This window comes from Equus caballus, chromosome 13 (assembly GCF_041296265.1).
Source record: "Equus caballus isolate H_3958 breed thoroughbred chromosome 13, TB-T2T, whole genome shotgun sequence".
NCBI lineage: Eukaryota > Metazoa > Chordata > Mammalia > Perissodactyla > Equidae > Equus > Equus caballus.
Window position 1 is genome coordinate 31,391,982 of NC_091696.1, and position 22,558 is coordinate 31,414,539.

Here is a 22,558-nt window from a genome sequence, read left to right on the forward strand (position 1 = left end):
TACATGACTCCACTCATAGGTGGAAATTAGTATATTGAGAAGGAGATCTGATCGGTGGTTACCAGGGAAAAGGGAGGGTGGGGGGAGGGTACGGAGGGGGAAGTGGTGTACCTACAACATGACTAACAAAAATGTACAACTGAAATCTCACAAGCTTGTAATCTATCATAACATTAATAAAAATAAATAAATTAATTAAAAAAAAAACTAACTTATGCAAAAGAAAGGAATTTATGAAAAGTAGTTGTACGAGAACTTTGGCTGCCTGTGACAGAAACCCAGTTCAAACTGGCTTAAGGAAAAAGAAAACCCAAAAAAGGACTTTGGGTCCCATAACTTGAAATGTCTAGGGATAAAGGCATCGGCTCAGGGACCTAGCTCCTTTTTGTGGCTCTCCTTTCGAGTCAGCTTCGCTCTCAGGTTGCATGGTGGCAAGACAGTCCCCAACAGCTCCTGGCTCAAATCCCACCAGCTTGGTACCCCAGAAGAAAGACGAGCCCTGCCTCCCAGTAGCTCCGGCAAAAGTCCTGGGATTGAGTCTCATTAGCCTGACTCGAGCGTCACAGGCCCACCCCTGAATCGGTTACTGTGGCCAGAGGGAAACAACACTCTCGTTGGCCAGGCCTGGGTCATGTGCTCACACCTAAGGGTTGGGGGTGAGGCCAGCCCCACACAAACCACTGTGCCCGAGAGGGAAGGAGTGGTCCATTGACAGAATGGATACTGGTCAGGCAAAACTAACAAATGTATACTCTGAAATCCCAGAAAAATCCCGCTTCTTCATTCTCCATCCTCAGGTTCTGAATTTCCATCACTCTAGTTCAAACAGATATCCCAGATTCATTGCTCAGACAAGAGTATCTGATTGGACCAGCGTTGGTCAGATGTTCAGCCCTCATCCAATCATCTATGAACAGGGGGGTGGGGTCACCTACTGGAGCCTGCGGTGGACAGGGCAGTTCTTAGAGGAGCCAGGCCGATGCCTCACACCTGTCGATTGTGGATATGCAGAGCTTCTGGAAGATCTAAATTAGCTCATTATCATGAAAGAATCGGGGAATCCATTAATGGGTTGGACGATAAGGAGTAGATGATTGCGGATCCTGGGAGAAAGGCTCAATCCTCAGATTTCCCCTCTCTTTCCTTCTGGGTGCTCTGAGGCTGACAATGAGAAGAGCAGTGGGTGTGGGAGATGGGCTGCACTGACCCTGAGGGATGCAGGGGCGGGGATGTTGAGACCCGACGGGTGGCTGGCAGAAGGGGGAGCCCAAGGCTCTGAGAGAGTACAGGGTCTGCAACAACAAAACTGAGCCCTTGATTTGGAGGAAACCAGTCATCGAGGCAGAGACTGGGGAACAGGGACCTGGAAACCAGATCAGGTGTAACTGGAGCACAGCGAGTACCCCACTCCTGCTTCTAAATGTTACTGCCCAGTCTTGGTCGGAGGAATCAGGCAGAAGGCCACTTCTAGAATGGGCAGGGGGTCAGAGAAGACCAGCAGCCTGGTCAGCTGAGCCTCATAGCCCCACGCGACCCTTCCCTTCTTTCCAGAAGTGGACAGGACAGATTCCCCAGCTCTGGGCTGGCTCAGCACACACGTCAGGCGAGTGCAGCCAGGAGCCCCGAGCTGTGCGTGGGCAAGCGTGGAGCAGAGAGCGGCGCAGGTTATCGTAACGTAACCTCTCAGAGGGAGCGCTTGGAAAGCACGTCAGCCGGACGTGTGTAGTAAGAATGTTAATAATGGTGATGATAGAAATGACAGCAGACCTTTCTGGAGTGCCTACTATGTGCTGGGCACTGTTCCAAGATGCTTTCAATGGATCATTTCCTTTCATCCTTGCAACACCCCTGGGAGGCGGTGCTATTGTTCTGTCCATGAAGATGGACATGAGGAATACGAGGCAGAGAGGTGAAGCACCCTGCCCAAGGTCGCACATGAGCAAAGGTCATTTAACTCTCTTGGACACCAGCTTTTAGGGTGTCTGGGCCCCATCAATTCTCCATCACCAGCTTCAACGAATCTCCTCATGCATCCTCCCTCCAGCGTTCCAAGCCTCCTGCAGTTTGTGGAACGCTCCCTGCTGCCTCCTGCCTCCTTGCCTTTGCACATGCCCTTCCCTCTTCCTGGCACGCCCTTTCCCCTGGCAAACTCTCACCCCTCCTCCAAGACCCACTGCAAGCTAGCTGTATTCTGGCAACCTGCCCTGACGCCGGCCCCCGTGCGTGGGATGACTAGCTCTCTTCTTGCCTCCAAATCAGGAGCTCTGTCATGTCTGCAACACAGTGCTCTCTCCCAGACCACACTGGGTCGGGCAGGGATCAAGTCTTATTCTTCTCTACAGAGCGCCTGCTCAGGTCGGGCCCAGAGGAGGCAGCCGTGCAGGTGAATGAACGTCTGGGGGGGGGGGGTTCCTGTCCCCTGCTCACCCTCACCGTGGCACCTCTCTCCTGATCTCTTGGCAGCCTGGCGTGGGGCTCCTTTACCTGCTGCATGGCAGCCTCTGTCACCACGCTCAACTCCTACACCAAGACGGTCATTGAGTTCCGGCACAAGCGCAAGGTCTTTGAGCAGGGCTACCGTGAAGAGCCGACCTTCATAGACCCCGAGGCCATCAAGTACTTCCGGGAGAGGTCAGTGCACGTGGGTCACCACTGGGTGTCTGAAGCCTAGGGCCTGTTCTCAGTGGCCACAGGTCTCCACTCACAAACTGGAGTGAGTGGTCTGACAGAAGTGTTCTGGGGGGTTGTAGGGTAGAAGGAGTCGGCTGAGTGAGGCAGAGTTTGGACCCCACTATGCTGGATTTTCTGGGGCATTTTAATGTTTTATGGGGCATAAGGTTGCCTTGGGCTTACATAATCAGAGCCTGAGAAACCAAGTTTGAGTGTTTGCCATTTGGCCTCATGCTTCTTAGAACCAAGGTAGGGGCATACAGAGACTGAACCAAGATTTCCTTCTTGGGCTCTGCCACAGAACTGAGTGAAAAGAGGACCCAGCAGTGAGATTGGTGATGGCTGCTAGAGGAGGAGGGCTCCTCAAGATCAGGGACCACATCTGATCAGGTGGGTCCTCAAAGTCCAGCTAGGAATGGAGAAGGTGATAATAAATGGTGGGTGTATACATATATGGATGGATGGATGGATGGATGGATGGATGGATGGACGGACGGATGGATGGATGGATGCATGGATGGATGAATGAATGGGTGAACGGATGGTTGGATGGATGCCTGGATAGATACATGGGTGGATGTATGGTTGGATGGATGGATAGCATATTTCCTGAAAATAATTCCTAAATAAACTACCTGAACCCAAATCCTTATCATAGAATCTGCTTCTGGGGGAGTTGATTGGACATGCAGTAATGCCTTTCAGTGGCAGGGAACCGAAAGGGTCTCAGGACCAAGGACAGAGTCGGAGGAGGGAAACAGGGAAGCTGTTGTAGAGCCGGACAGTGTTGAGGAGTTGGACTCTCTGTGGGGCATGTGGAAGGGTTTCAAGGTGAGGAGGTCCATGTTGGGAGCCACGCAGGGACCTCTAACTGTTACAGGCCCCATCATCTCTCCTCTGTCATATGGGCCTCCTTTCTGTCCCTTGAATACTGCAAGTTCATCCCTACCTCGGGGCCTTTGCACATGCTGTGGAATATTCACTTGGTTGTTCAATCAGGTCTCAACTCAGCTTTCACCTGCTCTTTGAAGCCTTCCTTAGCCACTTGGTCTAAATTTGCACACCCCATACATTGCTACTTTTTCATAGCACCTGACACAGCCCATTTTTTCATAACACCTGACACAACCCATTTTTTCATAGCACCTGACACAACCTGACGTTATTCTATTTGTTTACCTGTTTGATAGTTTGTAGACTGTGAGCTTCATGATAGAAGGAGCTGTCTTTTTCCTGATGCTATGCTGAGCACCCAGAACTGGGCCAGGCACCCAGCAGGTGCTCATGAAATGTTTTGTGGGTTTTTTTGGTGACCAACTGAATTCTTCTCTTTGGAGACCTCCGTCCTGACCGCCTCATGCCCTTTTAGCTGAAGCCCCACCATCCTTGGGCAGATTCAGCAGCCCAGTGCCCCCACGCCAAACCCCAGGTCGGTGTCCAGTCCTGGGCCAGTCAGCTGTGGCCAGAGCATGGTCACTAGGAAGGTGGCAATGATTGGCATAGCCCAGGGTCCATAGTGCATCCTCAGCAAATGTTTATAGCTGCTGTATGAACAGCCTGATTCTGATACCGCCCCATTCGCGGTGCGCCATTGTCCCCTGGGCTGTGGGCAGCCGCCTGCTGGGGCAGCCGTGGGTAGCCTTGTTTTGCTGAGGCAGGAGACAGGCCCTCCTTGTCTCTCAGCAGCAGGAAGCTGCTGTGTGCTGGTGCCCCAGTGGCAAGGGGCCCTAACAGCTCAGGCCCCGACGACGTGGGAGACGATGAGTGCTTCCCAGCATATGTGCAGAATATCACTTTACACGCTTATGACTTGAACATTATGCAGAGGTTCATCAAGTTTTATTTCCCTTCCTCTCCGAGGAGAGCATTCAGCTTAGCTGGCTGTTCTAATTTTTTTGTGTTCGTGTGCCCTCCCTACAAAGAGCTCGGAGCACGGGGGCAGATCTCTGCACAGGTTTGCAGGTGGCCCAGCAGCAGAACTGAAATCCTGCAGTGGCCAGTGTTCCCGAAACCTCAGCCAGAGACCCGAGGGAAGGGATCCGTGGCCTTGCCTGTCCATGGCTCCAATCCTTGGGGGACGGGGGCGCTGTGGAAAGAGCAGGGGTCTGGAGGCCCCCGACCTGACTGAGTTTTCCAGTTCTGTCCCTTGGCAGCTGTGTGACTTGAGGCAAGGCACTGAACCCTTCTGGGCTGGTTTGCTCTGACCCACAGTGGGAGTGCCCTGGGAGGCCTCAATTTGATAACCCAGGTGACACGCCGGCACAGTGCCTGGCACGTGGAGGGTGTTTTGTATGTGTGACTTCCCATCCCTTTTCCTACTAATGCAAAGTATAGGCTTTGTGACAATTAGCTTAGGATGGAGATGGAGACGGAGATGAGAAATTAGGAGGCATTAGATTCCTATTAAGTCATATTAATAAGCAAAGCAAACGCCTGCAGGGTGCTTGCCCTGCACCAGGTACTCCTCTGAGTACTCTGGAAGTGACTCAGTTAATTCCACAGCACCTCTGTGAGGTAGTAGGTATTATTGTATCCCCATTTTATGGATGCAAACGTGAGGCACAGAGAGGTGAAGTGACTTGTCCAAAGTCACACAGCTAGTAAGTGCCAGAGCTGGGATTTGAACCAGGTCATAGTCAGTCACTGTGCTGTGTGGCCGCTCAGGATCGGTAGTCTCTGCCCGGCCCTGAGGCAGGACCTGGGCATGCCGGGGTGAATGAGGGGAACTGCCGAGGCCCACCTGAGGCGGGGAGGTGTGAGAGAGGCCGTGTGTGCAGAAGGAGAGTGTGGGAGGACACACGCCCTGGGAGAGGGGGCAGGGTCTCCTGCCGCCCCCTGAGAGTCATTCGTGGATCCAGCTCCATCCGGGCCTCTCCTGCTGTCCTGACTGAGAACACGACGGTGCCCTGTGGGGGCAGAGGGAGCAGGCCTGGCCTGAGCTGCCGCCCCAGCCGGCCCGCCCCGTCCTGTTGGACGGTTCTCTACAGGAGCCTAATGCAGGTCTGAGTCGCAGCTGGGCAGAGTCTGAACGGTTTCCGGGGGTTTTGAGATGTGGGAGGTGTGCTCGCATGTCGGGTTTGGTTGGGGGAAGCCTACACCCCCTGACTCTGAGCAGCCTCGCCTGTCCCAGCGTCACCCGGTCTGTCCTCCCCCTGGAGGGTGTCTTAATGGGGTCTCCAGAGGGGAGGGTCTGAGGCTGCTGAGTGAAAGGTAGATATTGGCAGGTCGGGGCTTTCTTGAGCGCTTAATGTTCAGATCTGGCTTAACCACGGAGGGGGGAAGGAGCCCCTGGAGGAGAGGGGGGTTCAGCCGCACACAACAAGCCTCCGCCTCCCGCGGGAAAGCTGCAGTGGGGGCGGGGAGCTGGGGTGGCTCCTGCTCCTTCCTTGGCCCCCCTCTGAGCGGCCACTTCCCCTTGCTCTGCGGGCCCCTCGCACTCCCGACTTACTCCTTCCTTCGTTCCTTCATGACTTGCTCGTCGTGTCTGCCTCCTTCCCGCGTGCACCGTGCGAGAGAGCAGGGAGCTCATCTTTCTTGGTTTCCACTTGATCTCGGCACTAGAAGCAGAGGAACTCCATAAGTGATATTATTAACTCTCCATAATAATTATACTGTTAATCGTGGTCAAAAGTTGGGCAAGGCTTCCTGTTGCAGGCACGGTTCGAGGGCCGTGTCTGTCCGCGCTCACTCACCCTGTGGAAGATGTGAAGAAATGGACCGGGCTTGAAATTAACTCGCCGTTGACTAGCTGGGAGTCCCAAGGTGAGTCACGGCACCTCTCTGAGCCTCGGTTTTCCTGGCTGGAAAATGGGCCCACACCTTCCTCGCAGTTTCGTTTAGAGGATTACATGAGATGGTGCAGCTAAGTCTCTGGCACAAAGCTGAGGAGGCCCCCCTCTCCCTACCCCCACCTCCGCCAGAAACCTCCCTCCTTACAGGGCAAGTAAGACGCATGCCCTGCCTGGGGGAGGGGCACAGCGCATGGAGCTACCTGGTGGCCCTTGGAGAATCTTGCCTGGAGACGTGCTTTCTTGGGCCCCCATGGTGATTTTAAAACTCTTAAATTTTGGCTGAGTTTTAGAAATCAGGAGATTCCATGTTTTTATCAAGGCTGTTGGCTTCTCATGAGAAAGCTGAGGGTCTGGCCACTCTGGGCTGGGTTCCTGCATGGTGACACTGGGCTGCAGCGGGCGCCTGCCCCTCGGGGCCTGCAGTCTCTTCCATGACCCAACCGCAAGGTGCCCCGTGGGTCTCCCGGAGGGGACGCTGGTGCAGGGGTCAGGCCCCAGGGGAGGCGGAGGATAGAAGAGCCTTCACAGAGGAGAGCCGCAGCCCAGTCTTTAGAGACCGCGCAGGCTCACGCCAGATGGGCAGTGTCGCGAGAAGGCGTTCTCAGGCACAGGCAGTGGTGTGTGCAAAGGCCAGGGTGGCGGCATACAGGTGTCGTTGGAAAATCTAAGCAGTGTGGTGTGATTTGAGAGTAGGGCTGGCTGGGGGCGGGCCTGGGTCTCTTGTCTCTCCGTCTCCCACTGCATTTGGGCCGGGGGGCTGGTGGTAGCACCAGATTGAATATTACCAGGTTAGAAGGTGGGAGCAGGAAGCTTCCCCAAGCCTCGCTCCTGGGGGCCAGCCTCACTGCTCCCACAGACACGGCAGCCAGACGCTGCTCGGGGGAGATGGGCGAGCAAGTAGGCATCGCCACACAGTGCAGGGCCAGCCTCCCCTTTACACGTCTCTGCTCTCTCTCCTGTCCATTGTAGGAAAAATTTTAGAAGGGTTTGTCACCACTTCCTCACCTCCCACTTACAGCTCCCCCCTCTCAATTTGCCCTCCACCCGCCACTCCCCGAAACAGCTCCCAGCAGCCCCGATGGTCCGCACACACCCTCCTCCCTGGGCTCCACCAGCCACTCCTCTGGGCTTTGTGCCCCCTCCCACCTCCTCCCCTCCTCCGTTCTGTTAAATGGTGGTGTTCCCAGGCTCAGTTCTGGTCCTCCTCTCTCCTCATTTGACGTTCGCCTCCGTGGCCATGTGTGCGCCAGGACTCCCACACTCTTTGTCCGCTCCAGACGCCTGACTCCATGTCCAGCTGCCTCCTTGGCGTTTCCGCTTTGAATTCTCAAAGGCACCAGATGTCAACATGGCCAGGACTCACTCACGATAGTCTCCCCCATACCCAGTCCTGTTTCCACATCCGTCTCCCGCAGTGGTCCTGCTTGTGCAGGCCAGGCATCTGCAAGTCCTTACACCTATGCCCAGTTCACACCCATCCAGCACACGTTTGCCCTTCCGTGAGTTCACTTCTCTGCACTCCACTCCCATCAGCCTAGTCCACGGCTGCGTCTGCTCCTACCACATATGTGGAGGGAAGATGTAAACCCCACATCCGCCTCTGTTCCCTCTCCTCTCTTCTCCTCCAGTAGCCTGAGTGCCTCTTCACTATGCCAACATAGTCAGGGGCCCTCTACCCCTATCTTTTTTTTTTCTTTTTGGAGGAAGATTAGCCCTGAGCTAACTACTGCCAGTTCTCCTCTTTTTGCTGAGGAAGACTGGCCCTGAGCTAACATCCATGCCCATCTTCCTCCACTTTATATGTGGGATGCCTACCACAGCATGGCTTGCCAAGTGATGCCATGTCTGCACCCAGGATCCGAACCGGCGAACCCCGGGCCGCCGAGAAGTGGAATGTGCGAACTTAACCACTGCGCCACCGGGCCAGCCCCTCCACCCCCATCTTTCTGCCTAAATCTCTGCAGCGGCTCCCACAGCTCCAGGACAAAGACCCAGCACCTCTCCGTGACTACAAGGCGCTGCCACTGCCTGGCCTTGCCGTGGGCCCCGGACTCCCTCCGCCTGCAAAGAGCACCCCTCTGGACGTCACGGTTCCGCAGACGGGTCGCTCTGCTCCCTCGGCGTGGCCCCTGGACCGCTGTCCCCTCGCCTGCAGTGCTCCCCGTTCTTTGCCTCGTCGATGCTCGGCCTTCGGCGGTCGCCTCAAGCGCTGACTCCCCTAGGACAGAGCCCCTGGGCCCACCCCATGGCGCGCTTCGCAGCTGTAACCCTTCAGTGACTCGGGACAGCTCCATGGGACAGGGGTGCAAGTCCACTCACCTTTATTTCCTAATAGTGAGATGGACGGAGACAGTGACAAAGAGCAGAGAGGAAGGCCTCCCGGAAGGAGCCTCATGGGGTGTCACTCGCCAGTCTATGAGGCCAAGGTGACCTTTGCCCTCTGGGAGCTGCCTGTGGTCTCGCCTGCGTGATCTTCTCCCAACTCTTTCCCCAGGCATGCCTGACAGCACCTAACCTCAGGAACGCCCTCCTGGGTGACTTTGCTCACCTGTTCTCTCTCCTTGGAGCCGAGCTAAAGCTGGGAGGGGAAGGGGCTTTTGAGGTGAACCCAGTCTAGAGATTTCCACGGTGTCATGGTCCCTGGGAGCTCCCCGAGAGGCTGCGGGGGAGAGCGGGGGTGGCTCCTAATGCCAGTGGTCGCCTTTCTAAGTAATAATTTATAACCCATGCCGCTCTGAAAGTAGTCTCAGGGTGCTAATAACTGGAGGTGTCTTTTTAAACCCAGTTTCGGGGAAACGGGAGACAAAACCACGAAAAATCTTTGCGTGCACAAAGATCTGGGGAGGTGTTGACACTGTTGACAGCCTTACCCTCTGTATCTTCCAAAGGTTTTGTATCATGATGATACTACCCATAAGATGGGAAAAGAAAAAAAAAGCAAATCATTTAAAAAACTCGTTTATTTCCCCCTGTCTTGGAATAGCACTTCTGATGTGATGTTACGGAATCTTAATTTCCTACTTATGATCGTTTATTTGCCAAAGTTCCTTATACTTCCATTCTTTACTCCACTGCAAATGGGTCATTTAAAACTCACTGTGTCCTTTGTCCTCTGCGACCGTTCCCTAGAGATGTGACCTCTTTGTTGGGTGCTTTGAAATCGCTGTTTAATCTCGAGCGAGCGCAGCACCCAGAAATTAGAGATGACATGGAGGGGACTGCAGGGCCTCACCGGCTCCCGGGATTGGATCATGGACCATCACCACATGAAAGGAAAGCAAAAAGCGCAGACAGGTCCTTGAACTGGAAAACCATGAGGTGGAAGTGGGGTGAACATCTGGGAGGATGGCGCTCCCTGAACTCCCCCATTTTCTCGTAGCCAGCCGGAGGGGAAATGAGAGGCGGAGGGAGAGGGGGGGAGTGCTGGGGCGCCCTCCTGCCCCCGCACCCCCGTCACTGCTGCTGCTTCCTTGGTGATGCCCATTTGTAGCCAGGTCTCTGGGGAAGATACTGGAGGCCTGGGTCCCCTGGACGACAGCCTAGGACCTGCAGGACGACTGAGCCAAAGCTTAGTGGAGCCCCCCACATGCCCAACACCAAGGGTCCAGTGCCCGGCTCCTCAAATGTGATCCAGGCTCCAACAGCATCAACCTCACCTGGGAGCCTGTTTGAATGCAGAACCCCTGACCTACTGCATCAGACTCTGCATTTTAACAGGCTGCCCTGGTGATCTGTGTGTACTGTTGAGTTTGGGGAGCGCTGGGCTGGAGGGTGGAGCAGATGCAGTCCCACTCAGGGGTCAAGAGGTAGACACGGCCGGCAGAGGCCAGGGGATAAAGAAGGGTCCTACAGACCAGTGCTCCTCGAGTGTCGTCCTGGACCCGTGCCCGTCTGCAAACATCCACAGTGATGTAAGGACAGAAACTGAGATCTGTGTTTGGAAACTTCCACGGCGCGTTGATATGGCTGGTATACTGTACCCAAGCTTGCCTTTGTATGTGGTTTTTATCCATTCATTTTCTAGCAACTCGCTGCTGTATTTCATTTAAAAATTGGTCCAAGGTAGATTGAAAATTAAGGGTAAAAAACCTAGTCCTTTATTGGATAGTTTGAGAAGCGCAGCACGTGGACTGTTATTCAGACCAGGAAGGGGCTAGAGACTGGGGAACAAGCCAGCCTGGGGCCAGCCGGAGAGGGGCTGGCTGTGAGGGTGGCACAGACAGGGCTGGGGCCTGGAGAGCATCCTGGGGAGGCCCTGGGGCTCCTGTCACAGCAGAGCTAAGACGTAGTGGACGCCAGTGCCCCTAGCTGCAGTGGCCACATTTGGCCCTGAGATGAGGTGGGCAGGGACTGGGGGGTCCTCCCAAGGAAGAGAGGAGGTCTTGGTTCTGGTCCACGCTCGGACCCTCAAGTCCTCGGGGCGTCCCTGCTCCCGTAACTTGCCTGCATCCTTCTCTTCTCTCAAAAAGAGAAACCCAGCCTCGGCCAGATTCCAGAAGTCGTGGGTCCCTGGGGCAGTGCCTCTGTGACAGTGCAGTCCCACCCCATGCAGCTGTTTGCACATCTGCTTCCGCTCTGGGGCAGCCAGAGCTGGATGGCTCCCAGCACCACCTTCCACCAGGACCTCACGATGCAGGCGTGCCAGGGGGTCTGTCGCGAATGCCCTGCCAGCCGGGAATCTGCAGCACACACCGGAAACATGCTTGAGCTCCAGGGACCGGTAGGCTAGAGTTCAATTCCCAGCCCGGCCACCGGCCAGCTGCGGGGTGGAGCAGGTCCGTGTCGGCCCCACAAGAGCCAAGGGTGCCGATGCCGCCCGGGGACTCCCTTTTCAGCGATGTCAGCCCGGTCGTTTCAGGTCAGCCATGCTGAGAGTATTCACCCCGCAGAGGCCCATGAACACTGCACAGCTCGGCTTCTCTTCCTGCTGGAGGGCCAGTTACTACCATTTGCCAGCGCCCGCTGAGCTTTCAGCCAGTTAGCAGTCTCCCTTAGCTTATGTTTTCACATCTGTAAAATGGGGATGATGGTCATGATGATGACGGTGGTGCCCCTGTGGTTGGGATACAAGTTTGAATGGGTGTAAACAGACCCAGAACAATGAGGATTTAAACAATTTACAAATGTATTTGCTTCTCACTTGACAGTCTGAGCAGGTTCCTCTGTTCTCATCGCCCTCCGTGGGGCTCGTTCTCCCTCCACGCAGCATGGCGTCAGCTCCCTCAGCTTCTGCTCTGGCTCTCCTTGTCCCCAGTTTAGAGACATTCTGTGTCTTCTAGAAGGAAGGCTGTGCCGTAGCCCCTGTGGGCTCCCTCTGCCCTGAATCCAGAGGCATGCGATGCTGCGGACCCTTTTCTCCGCTTCTTCCGAAACATCCCTTTCCTGAGGCAGCAGGTGGCTCAGGTGTGAGGATGGAGTGGAAGGAGGGGTGTGTGTTTGCGGGGAGGAGCGGCGGTTAATATGTCAAAATAACAGCCCTCCACCTCAGGAACTGTGAGGCGGGTCACAGAGCGACAGACCGTGAAGGCCCCGGTGGTGAGGATGATGATGGTGACAGGGCAGTAACGATGGCGGAGCTCTGGAGCCCTAGACAGACTGAGCTCCACGTTCTCCAATCCGTGTAACGCCCGCAGCCGCCCTAAGAGGCAGGTACTTTCTTAGGCCCATTTACCAGATGAGGAAATCAAGGCTCAGAGATAATGGGACATGCCCAGACTCGACCCCTTACAGAGGAAGCCGCCGGGAGGGAAGTGACACAGTGAGAGCATGGAGGCGCCGGGGCCACCTGTGGTCCTCACACGTCCCCATCAACCCTTCAAGACACTTATTTACATTTGTGGGTAATTTCTCACACCACCATCCAAAGAAAGGGCCTGCCTTCAGAGAGCACAAAATACTTCCTGCAGGAAATGACAGTTCAAATCAAAGGAAATTGCCACCTGGTGACATTTGCAGCAGCTTCTCTTTCTACACAGAGCTCAGCCACCCTGGCTGACCCCCGGCTGCCTCCCCAGCGGGCTGCTCCTAGCCTGGGCAGCTTGTGCTGGTTTCCTCGTCCCCTCGTCCTCCCCCCCCGCTCCCCTCCCTTCTAACATCCTGCGGACACTCTGGGCCGAGTGCGCTGTGCTGGCCCGCGGGGCCACAGCAGAGCATGAGGTCAACTCCGCCCTCTTCTCTCTGAGTGTAAACTGTTCGGGGGAGACCGATGATTAAACGGGTTTCCACCTGGTAGTGCGAACCTCTCCTAAGCCCTCGCTCTGGCCCGTACTGGGCCTCAGTCCTCGCAGCAAACAGTGGCACCGTGCTGGTTGTCCTTCCTGGCATTCCTGCCACGACTATTGTGCCCATTGCCACAGAGAAGACCCTGAATCACAGGCATTCAGAGCGGTCAGGAGAGCCGCACGGGGCTGTGCTCAGCCGCTATCCCTCCTATCCGCAGGGCCAGCTTCTCCACCGTGCCCACAGCATCCCCTGGTCCTCCCTGGTTCCCTGTCAGGAAGCGCCGGGGGCTGCGGGAGGGTCCTGAGCCCTGTCACAACTGCTGCCAAGCCGCAGCCACTCACCGGACGTCTGCCGGCCCCTGCAGAGCTGTTATTTTCCTTGGCAAATCTGGCAGAGAGGGCTCCGTTTGTGCAAGGAAACCAGCTCTTTCTAGAATGGCAACAAAACCCTAGAAAGACAGGCCACCCGGGCGTGGATCCCAGCTCCCTCTCTGAGAAGCGGGCAGTCGTGGGGCTTCAAGATGCGGCCCCCACGCAAGTGGCTCTCCACTGTGCTGCGTGTCCCCATCCCGGGAACTTAACCGCCCCCGCCCCGGCACTTCTGTGGGCCTCTGCGGTGGGAACCACTGGCTAGACAAGTTCACACGCTCTCTCCGGCAAGCCATGTCGGGTTCCCATGTGCTGCAAAGAAATTGCTAAACACGCCCGTTCGTTTGGTACTGTCTGTGGCTGCTTGCAAACCACAAGGGCAGTTGAGTAGCTGTGACAGAACACCTGGGCCCCAAAGCCTCACACGTTTACCATCTAGATCTTTACAGAAAAAGTTTGCCCACTGCTGGACTGGACAACCCTTACTCAACCTTCTTAACGTCCTTCTAGCTTAAAACTTGGCCCCTTAAGTTGAGGTGATTTCTTTCGGTGTACATCAGGCCTGGGCCTCTTGGGGCAAGGGCCTCTCAGAGCCGTCCCGGTGGCCCCGAGCGCAGCAGGGGGCCTGGCCCGCGGGAGATGCTCACAGCTGGTGGCTGTTGTTGGATGAGTTAACTGGTGAACTTTGGGCTTCTCAGCAGCAAGGTTTGGGTGACTGGGGAGGGGAGGGGCCATGCCGGGGGGCTGGTTCTCTCCTTAAACATCAGCTCTTTTGCTCCCTGGCCCCTCTCCACAGGGCCGAAGCTCCCTACAGAGACCAAGGAGGTGCCCAGCATGAGGCCTGGAGGAAGAGGATCCCAGGAGGAGAAGCCATGAGAACTGGGGACCTGGGTTGGATCTGGGAATCAGCTCGACGTTAAGATGTGGAATTCAGGAGAGTGTGGGAGGCCCCCACGTGGCAGGGCTGGTACCCATTCACCCAGAGGCGCTGGGCACGGCCAGGTGGTGTTCCAGGATGAGGATGGGCTCCAGGACTGGTCTAACCTCCCATCCAGTGTTTGAATCTGGTTGCAGCTTCACGACTGGCAATAGTCCAGCCTCGAGCCCCTCTGGGGATGGGGGAACACAACCCCTTGCTGGGTATACGTGCAGCGTGACTTGGAAGAGCGAAAAAACTGGAAAACACCTAAATGTCTAGCAATAGGGTTTTGAATGTTAATTTTTCTCTCACATACAACTATGAGGAAAAAGGATGAGTGAGATTTATGTGTACTGATGTAGAAAGACATTGGAAATGTATGGGTAAGTGAAAAAAATCAGGTGACAAAAAAGTATGTTTAATTTGAGACTATGTAAAAAAAAAAGTGAATTCTGAAAAGATAAATGGTAAACTACTAACGGTGGTGATCCCGCCACGTGGAGGGGGATTGTAGGGGGATTTTTGCTCTCTATGGAGTTGGAATTTTTTTTGGAACAAGCTTGTGCTATCAGGAAAATAACAAAAATGTTTCCAATAAATGAAAAGAAAAAAAGAAAAAAGGCCACCTTTCCTTATAGTGGACCCCCCACAGCATCAGCTGCTTTCCTGCAGCATCATCACTCAGGCCTCTGTGCAGCTGTCCGGGCCCCCAGGCCAAAGATGACATCTGTAAACAAGAACTGTGTCCAGAGTTTGTACCCTGGGAGCACAGGCCTAGCCCCTTGGCACAGGTGGCATGAGCATCCTCAGTGGCATTATTCAACGTCTGTCGCTTTCTGACTCGCATGCAAGCTTGTCTTCCTCGTAGATGGGGAGCTTTCCGAGGGCAGAGACGTGAAGGTGAAACTACACAGAGCTGGTCCCCGGGGGCCTCCTGTTGAATGAATCAATGAACAATCTTAGGGGACCAAAAATGGTCAGTGCATACCCGGGAGAAAAGAGGACAGCAGTTGACAGAACAGGAGTGGGGAGAGAAGGGAAGACGCCGTGCTGAGGGCACTGGAGAGAGTGTGGGGGAGGCCCTGGGTGTGAGGCAGGAGGCGAGAGGTTCCAGGCCAGCTTCGCGGCAAGGAAAAGGCAAGGAGAAGAATGGAGGAGAGACGTCAAGATGTAGGGCTGCAGATAGGGAGCTGGAGGGCCTTCCAGTGTCTTTAGGCGACACAGGAACGAGTGGAGTTGTCTTCACTTCAGGGGACTCGTGTTTCTCTAAAGTGATGCGCACTTGGCCTGGACCATGTGGAGCTCGAGCTTACCTAGGCTGCAAATGGACGCGTGCCATGTGGGAACGTGGTCCCCCGACTCTGGCCCGGTCATCAGCGGGTGGGAGTGAGGAGCCACATGAGAGAAGCTGCGGCTGCCTCCACTTGACCCTGGTCAGCCTCTGTTGTGTGCTTGTCGCCCCCGCCCGAGCCAGGAGAGGCGGTCCCCCCGCCCGAGCCGCCTTGGTCTTGAGATGCCAGAGAAGGAAGCCACGCAGGAGAGGCGCTCACTGTCTGGGAGGGCCGAGCGCTGTGCCGGAGGCCAGAGGATCAGGGCTTTGTTTCTATGTAGTAACGTCTTTGGGAAACGTTTCAATTTAGTTAAGAAAAGTGACAGAGCTAATCAATGTCTGTTGCCCCCAAATCTCAAAATAGAGGTAAATTCACAAGAAAGTTCCAGACTTAACCCCCTGTAGTCTCATTATCTAGCACTAATCACCATTGGCCTGTGGTATATACTGTGCCAAATAAGTTTTTGTGCCCATCAGTGTGTAATTTTTTTTTTTTTTGAGGAAGATTAGCCCTGAGCTAACTGCTGCCAATCCTCCTCTTTTTGCTGAGGAAGACTGGCCCTGAGCTAACATCGTGCCCATCTTCCTCTGCTTTATATGTGGGACACCTAACACAGCATAGCTTGCCAAGTGGTGCCATATCCGCACCTGGGATCCAAACCCACAAACCCCCGGCCGCCGAAGCAGAACGTGCACACTTAACAGCTGCGCCACCGGGCTGGCCCCTGTGTGTACTTTTTTAGACAAATCAAACTATACACATTCTTTGTAATACACCATTTGCATATAATTGGATGACTTTGTGAGAACACGTGGGTGTGCATCCCTCTTCTCCCTCTGGTTTATTAGCTGTGTGGCTCCTGACTGGTCATATCGCCTCCCAACGCCTCCCTCAGATTCTCCATCAGTAAGTGGAAATACTGCCGCCCATCTCGCCGGGCTGTGGTCCGGGTCCCAGGGGGTGGTGGTGCCCAGCCGCTTTGCAGAACGTTCTCCAGAGGGTCCCGGCTCTCTGCCCGGTCAGCCTGCTCTCTCTCACACAGGCTTTTGGGTTCTTTTCTTTCCAGGATCGAGAAGGGGGATGGGACCGAGGAGGAGGACCTGCGCTTAGCTTGCCGCCACGAGAGATGCCCCGCCCGTAAGTGGCTTTATCTGCAGGAGCCGTTGCCCCAGCGTCGTGGGCCATCCGAGGAGAAACAACCCTGGACGTAGACGTGAGCCGGGCCAGCCTCTCCCTGCGCCCCTGCGCTCTCCCACAGACACACACTTCAGATGGGGAAACTGAGGCTGGCGTCTTAGCGTACCAAGTCCTCTGCACACAGCGACCCCAGCCCTCCCAGTGGGGTTGGGATGCTAAGAAAGCAGGAGGGACTCGGGCGTGCTTGCAGGCGGGCCGGCGAGCTCTGGCTCCAGGCCAGGCCGCGCTTAGCCACTGGCCTGAGGGAGAACAGCTTCAGGGCTGAACTAACCAAGCCAGGGAGGGGGCAGTGGACAAGATTGTCTGAGCCTTGGATGCTCCTGGCAGCATTGACTTCACATGCCCCACTATGAGGGACGCCATCGCCGGAATCCAGGGTACCCATTAGGAAAACAAATGTCTGGACCAGAAAGCAAAGGGGAGGTACGAGGAGAGAAAGGGCCCTGCTCCAGACAGGAAAGGGAAGAGCCGATGTGAGGTTACGGTTAAAGTGGCAGAATCTCGGCTGTTCCTGCTGAATGCCCCCCACACGCTCCCTGCCCACCCCACCCCAGGCTTCACGTGCCTGATCATGTATTCTCACTGACTCCCAACTCCTACAACCAGGATTACTATCCATATTTTGCAGATGAGGAAGTTAAGGCTCAGAGAGGTGGAGCAACTGGCCCAAGGTCACACAGCTTAGCTAGTCAGTGGCAGAGCAGTTAGAGCGGACACTGTCAGTGCACTGCCCCCATCTCTCAGACCTTTCAGGAAGCTCCAGTGCCTTCCAACTGCCAGTGTCCACATCTCTGTGCCTGGGGGCTTCAGCTGCCTGCACTCGCAGAAGACGAGCCGTGCAGGGGCTCCCCCGAGGCGTGTGTTTTCACAGCCCTCGTGGGACTGGTTCACAGCCGGCTCTGGGTTGGCTGCCTCCCTTTCCTGGTGCCACTTTCCCTGTCTCAGCCGGCTTTCCCAGAGCTCCTTCATGTCTCCCCTACACCCTGATTCCTGCCCCAGGGCCTGCTTCTGCGGACACCCGGACTGAGGCAGAGGGGTTTCACCTCAGGCCCGTCTGACTCCCAGTCCGCGGTCCTGGTCACTGAGGGAGCGATGGCTCTGTGTGGAGGGAGGAGCTGAGGTGGGTGAGGAGCCTGGAGGAGGCCTGGCTGAAGAAGGGGAGAGGGGCTACTCTTCACCCCTGGGGGAGAGGCTCCCATAGGAGGCACTAACCCAGGAAGATGGCCCAAACCCTAACGACCTTCCCCAGGAACGAGGCTTGTGCTGGAGTGGACACTGGGTTCACACGCCGGGGCTCACACGCCGCCGTGGTTTCATTCCGGTATCTGCGCTAGGGTGGTGGGCTTCCTGGAGGAAGGGGTCAGGAACTAGGACATGGAGCCATGGGGAGCGCCCGCCTCAGCGATAACAGAGGGGATTGGAAATCCACCCAAGGGCTGAGGAAGCACATGGCGGGGATAAGGGCTAGGGCCCTGGCATGTTCCCAGCACCGCCGGCTCCCCTGCCTGGGCCTGAGCCTCCTGGCTCCCCACAGAGTGGGCAGGAAACCCTGGATGGAAAGAGACCATGGGGCTCGCCTTGGGGGCAGCTGGGGAGCTGGTGGGAGGAAAAGCCGAATCCCGGGGCCCAAGGAAGAGTCCGGGGGCTTCCGCAGAGCCGCCGCAGCTGAGACCTACGGATGACAGGAGTCAGCAAATAAAGAGACTTCCGGGCAGAGGGGCCGGCAAGTCCAAGTGCCCGAAGCAGGAACAGGGAGGCAGTGTGGCTGGAGCGGGGAGAGCGATGGGGAGAGTGGGAGGAGAGGGGTGGGGGGCACAGAAGGCAGGACCATGGGAAGGCCTTGGCTACGCAGTGGGGAGCCCGGGGGCACTTTGAGCAGGGAGAGACACACCCACATTATCTGTGTCTTTATCTATACCTATATCTTTATCTATACATTCACCTGCTTATTTATCTACATCCATATCCATCCATCCATCTGCAATGTGGGCAAAGGGTTGAGGAGGAGGGTGAGATGCCAGCAGACCAGTTCAGATGTGCTGCCGTCATTCCCGGGACAGACGATGTGGCCTGACCTGTGGAGATAAAAGCGGGTGGACTCAAGAGCCCTGTGCTGAAGAATTGTCAGAGTGTCTTAGTCTGGGTTCCTCCGGAAGCAGATCCCGAGATAAGGATTCAGCAGCAAGTCCCTTATTTGGGTGATCCCAGGAAACACAAGTGGGAGTGGCGGAGAAGAGTGAGCAGGGAAGGCACATTGTCAGGGTGGCCACCACCAGGGGCCCCTTGGGGGGCCAGGCAGCTGGCGCAGAGCACACGCGGCTGAGTCGGCCCCGCGGTGCTTGTTTGATGGCCGCTGTTTGGGGTGGGGCGGAGAAAGCCCTGGTGCCCTCGGAGGTCAACAGCGTGCTCCATACTGGGGGCCCAGGGCCTCAGCTGGTCTGATTGGAGTGAGGAGCCTGGGCTATGCACAGGTGATTTGCTCCAGCTGTCGAGGGCTGGCATCACCGACTGATGGATGTGGAAAGGACAAGTTTGTGGGGCACGAGGATGCTCTGTCTGTGTTGAGTTCAAGGGGCGTGTAGGGATGGGAACGGAGCTAGTTGAAGCCAGGGGACTGCTGAGATCAACTGGGAGAATGTGTGGGGAAGGGAGAGAGAGTTCCCAGAAGCAGCCCTGGAAAGTGGTGGGGAAGGGGCTGCCGAAAGCTGTCAGCTGCCCCCCAAGGTTTTCCAAATCCTGGCTTCCTGGGGGCGAAAGGAGCCTCTGATCCCACAGCCCCTCTGCCAGGTGTGCCTTTCCAGGCAGCCCAGCTGGCGGGGACAGCCTTTCCCCGGGGGTCAGCGGAGGCACTGGGGGCTCAGAGTTAAACAATGGCTTAGGAAAAGATCTCTCTGCTGTCAGAGGCAAAGGGGGCGTCAGCGCCGCCCCGTGTGGGGTGGAAAGTCAGCGGGAAATCTTCGGTCGCTTTAATGAACCTAAAGTGCGCTCTTCTGTGGCCAGAGGAAAGTCCTTTAATCATTCATTTATTCCACAAATCTTTACTAAAGATGCTTCTCTGGGCTGGGCCCCATGCTGGGCTCTGGAACACAGAGATGAATAAGGCCTGTTCCTGGCCTGGGGAGCTCCAGAGCCATCGCCGTAGCGTGCAGGTGCAGCTTTACTGGGGTCAGTGCGGGCACTGTCATGGCAGAGGTGTGGGCCCCCCAACCCTGGCTCAGGGGGAGGGGGAAGGTGGGGCACGGAGGAGGGATGGCCGGGAGGGACTTAGCCAGCGGTGGTCTGCCTGGTAGAATTCTACAGCAATAGTGATGACACCTGGACCTGGTTATGAAAATAGCCAACAAGAACTCAGTCCCACCAGGTCTGATGATAATACCTCACCCTCGTGTATGTTCTGAGGATTTTACTTTATCATTCATTTAATCCTAGATACAGCCCCATTTTACAGACGGAGAAAGTGAGCCCAGGGAGGTTGTGGCTACGCCAGGAAGGGGGGAGATGAGATTTGCACCCATTCCGTCTGGCTCCAGAGCCCAAACCCTGAGCCACTAGGGTGAGCTGCCGTGTGTGCCTCCAGGGCTGGGCACACCCCGTCTGCCACACCCTGGGCAGGGTACCGGGATGCGGGGCCCAGCCACACGTGGACTCTGTCCTTGCAGAGCCCATGGGCTGGAAAAGCAGCCCGGTCAGACCATCTTGGGAAATGATGCCACCTCCAGAACACAGCCTCTTAGCTGCTAGTGGGTTCTGGGCCAAGAAAATATTTTGGAAATGCCTGGACGAGTTTTGCAATATTTCTGCACTGAACAGCTGCTCAAATCTGTGGTGGGCTGACTTGCCGGCAGGAGGAACAGAGGAGGAGGAATGTCAGAGAGCCCGCGTTATTAAACGCTTGCTGTGTGCAGGTCTGCGCTGAGCATTTACAGCCATCTCATCTGATGCTGGCACAGCCCCGGGAAGGACGGATGATTATCCTTATGTGTAGACGGAGAGACCAAGGAGCTGAAAGGCAGACTGACTTCGCTGAGGGCTCTGGGCCCCTGGGGGTACAACTCAGCTTGGTGTATAGAACTGCCGCCCTACCCTGGGAATGAGGCTGTCCTGCTCTGGCCTCACCTCCTCCCTCCCTCCCCCGCCTCGTTCTGCTCCAGCCACCCTGGCCCGTGTCCTCCCTGAACATGCACATGCTTTCCCTTCACAGAGTCCTTGCACTTGCTGTTTTCTCTGCCTGGAATGCTCTCCCTCTGAATCTCTGCATGGCTGGCATTGTCTCACCTTTAAGTCTGAGCTGGAAGGCCACTTCCCCAGTCACCCTCCTACCACCGTGTTTTCTTTTCCTCATAGCCTCGCTTCCTCTCTGAAATTATCTTTTTATTTTTATGTCCTTGATTTTGCTTTACCGCCTCTCTCCACTGGGTTCCATGAGAAAGGCACCTGTCTTGTTTTGTCCACATCTGCATCTGAGAGCCTGGGACAGTGGCATGCAGTCAGTGCTCCATTGCTGTGTCTGAATCGCCAGGCTTCTCCTGCTGTTTCCCTCCCGAGCAGCCGCTTGCACATAAGCAGTTACGGGAACTTTTGCTTATCCTGACTGCTCCAAAGGTTGCTATTTTTTTCTTGTGACATGGATTCTGCCACCACTTTTTTTCCTGAGGAAAGAGTTTGCGCTTGAAACCTGCCTTTGGGCTCTGCAGTGCCACCAGCTAGCGCGGCAGCCCATCAGAGGTGACACTTGGCGGCGATGCCGCTGTGCGGTCCTCGTCTCGGCGTCTTCCTTTCAGGGGCACCTGGGGATTGCAGTTGGTCGCACCTGTCAAGTTCAGCACCCAAGACAGGCTTCTGATTTTGCCAGGTGTGTCTGTAAGGCTGGGCCGGGCAAGAGGCTGTCACTTGCCGGGTACAGAGGTGGCTTCTGGGAACTCCGTCTACACGGGTCTCTGCTGCTGCTGCCCTCGAAATAGCAGAGGGAATTTCAAGACAGACTTTTCTTGGCCCGGAGCAACTTGGCATTTTTATTAGATAAAAGTCAAATCCAATCTGTTACTGCTCCAGTCGGCTTCCTTTATTCAAATGGAAACAGACAATATTTCTGAAATAAATATCAAGGCCAGCTCGCGGGGCACCCAGACGGGCATGCAGCTGGGAGATATCTGAGACCCCGGTCCTGGCGGATGAGAGATCCAAGCCAGCATCAGCATCAGAATCCCCGGGAGGGCTCCTCAGCACGTGGATTGCAGGGGCCCACCCCTGAGTGTCTGGCGTGGGAGGTCGGGGAGGGGCCTGGGAGTCTGCATCCCGGCCACGCCCAGTGATGCTGCTTCCGCTGGTCCACAGACCCAGTTCTGAGCGGCACTCAGCTCTGGGCCGCGTCCTCCTGAAGCTGCCGCCAGGAGCAGCTCTGCACTTTGTCACTTGCTGGGCTGTTCAGCAGCTTCTGGGTGGAAACTACTGCTTCTAGGCCCAGGAGCCCTCCAGTCCATCCTCCTGAGTCACAAAGCTGATCTTGTCTCCCCTGCCCCACCCGCAGCTCCAGAGCCTCCTGCGAGGATCCCTGGTGGGGCCACTGCGCCAGCCCGTCGCACATTCTCACAGATGTTCTGTCAGTCACTCTTCACTCTTGGAATCCTTCTTTGCTAACTCTCTCCCTACCAGAATGGAAATGTCCTGGGGACAGGGACCTTGTCACTGCATTCACGTGGCGACCCCGGTGCCTAGTGCTGGCCGGCCGTCAGCACGTGCTGGGAATGATTGAGCTCACTGAGTCCTCACGCGGTGGGTGGTTACCTGGAGGAGTGTTTCCAGTTCCCAGGTGACGAGGTTTGGGTTCTGAGAAGCAAGGTCATTGGTCCTGGGTCACAGGGCTGTGTGGCACCAAGCTAAAGCTGTGCCCTTCTTCTCCGCCCGTTTTTGCCCAAAGCACTGCTCCTCCCATCACGCCTGATCCTAAGAAACACTTGGGGGCAGCTGTTAAAATCTGACTTTCCCTGGAGATCCCAGTCGCTCGGTTTGGGGCAGGGTCATCAGGCGAGTCTGGTGACAAGGCAGAAACCCCAGGGACCC

At 56.0% G+C, this 22,558-nt stretch overlaps 1 protein-coding gene and 1 long non-coding RNA gene across 4 annotated transcripts in view; one reads left to right on the forward strand and one right to left on the reverse strand.

Annotated features, from left to right (window-relative positions):
• Nucleotides 1-6,545, reverse strand: part of LOC102149505 (uncharacterized) — a 36,892-nt gene extending 30,347 nt beyond the window's left edge. Inside the window, exons 1-2 of one of the 2 annotated variants that reach the window (XR_011424299.1) lie at nucleotides 6,363-6,545; nucleotides 6,119-6,227 (exon numbers count right to left, since the gene is read on the reverse strand). This is a non-coding gene — a long non-coding RNA (uncharacterized lncRNA). The remainder of the gene's footprint in view (nucleotides 1-6,118; nucleotides 6,228-6,362) is intronic. The other variant, XR_011424300.1, reaches the window with a different exon arrangement.
• Nucleotides 1-22,558, forward strand: part of GSG1L (GSG1 like) — a 219,235-nt gene that overhangs the window by 188,224 nt on the left and 8,453 nt on the right. The window contains exons 5-6 of one of the 2 annotated variants that reach the window (XM_023616075.2): nucleotides 2,464-2,631; nucleotides 16,368-16,438. In XM_023616075.2, the coding sequence (XP_023471843.1) occupies nucleotides 2,464-2,631; nucleotides 16,368-16,438 (239 nt within the window). The remainder of the gene's footprint in view (nucleotides 1-2,463; nucleotides 2,632-16,367; nucleotides 16,439-22,558) is intronic. The other variant, XM_023616076.2, reaches the window with a different exon arrangement.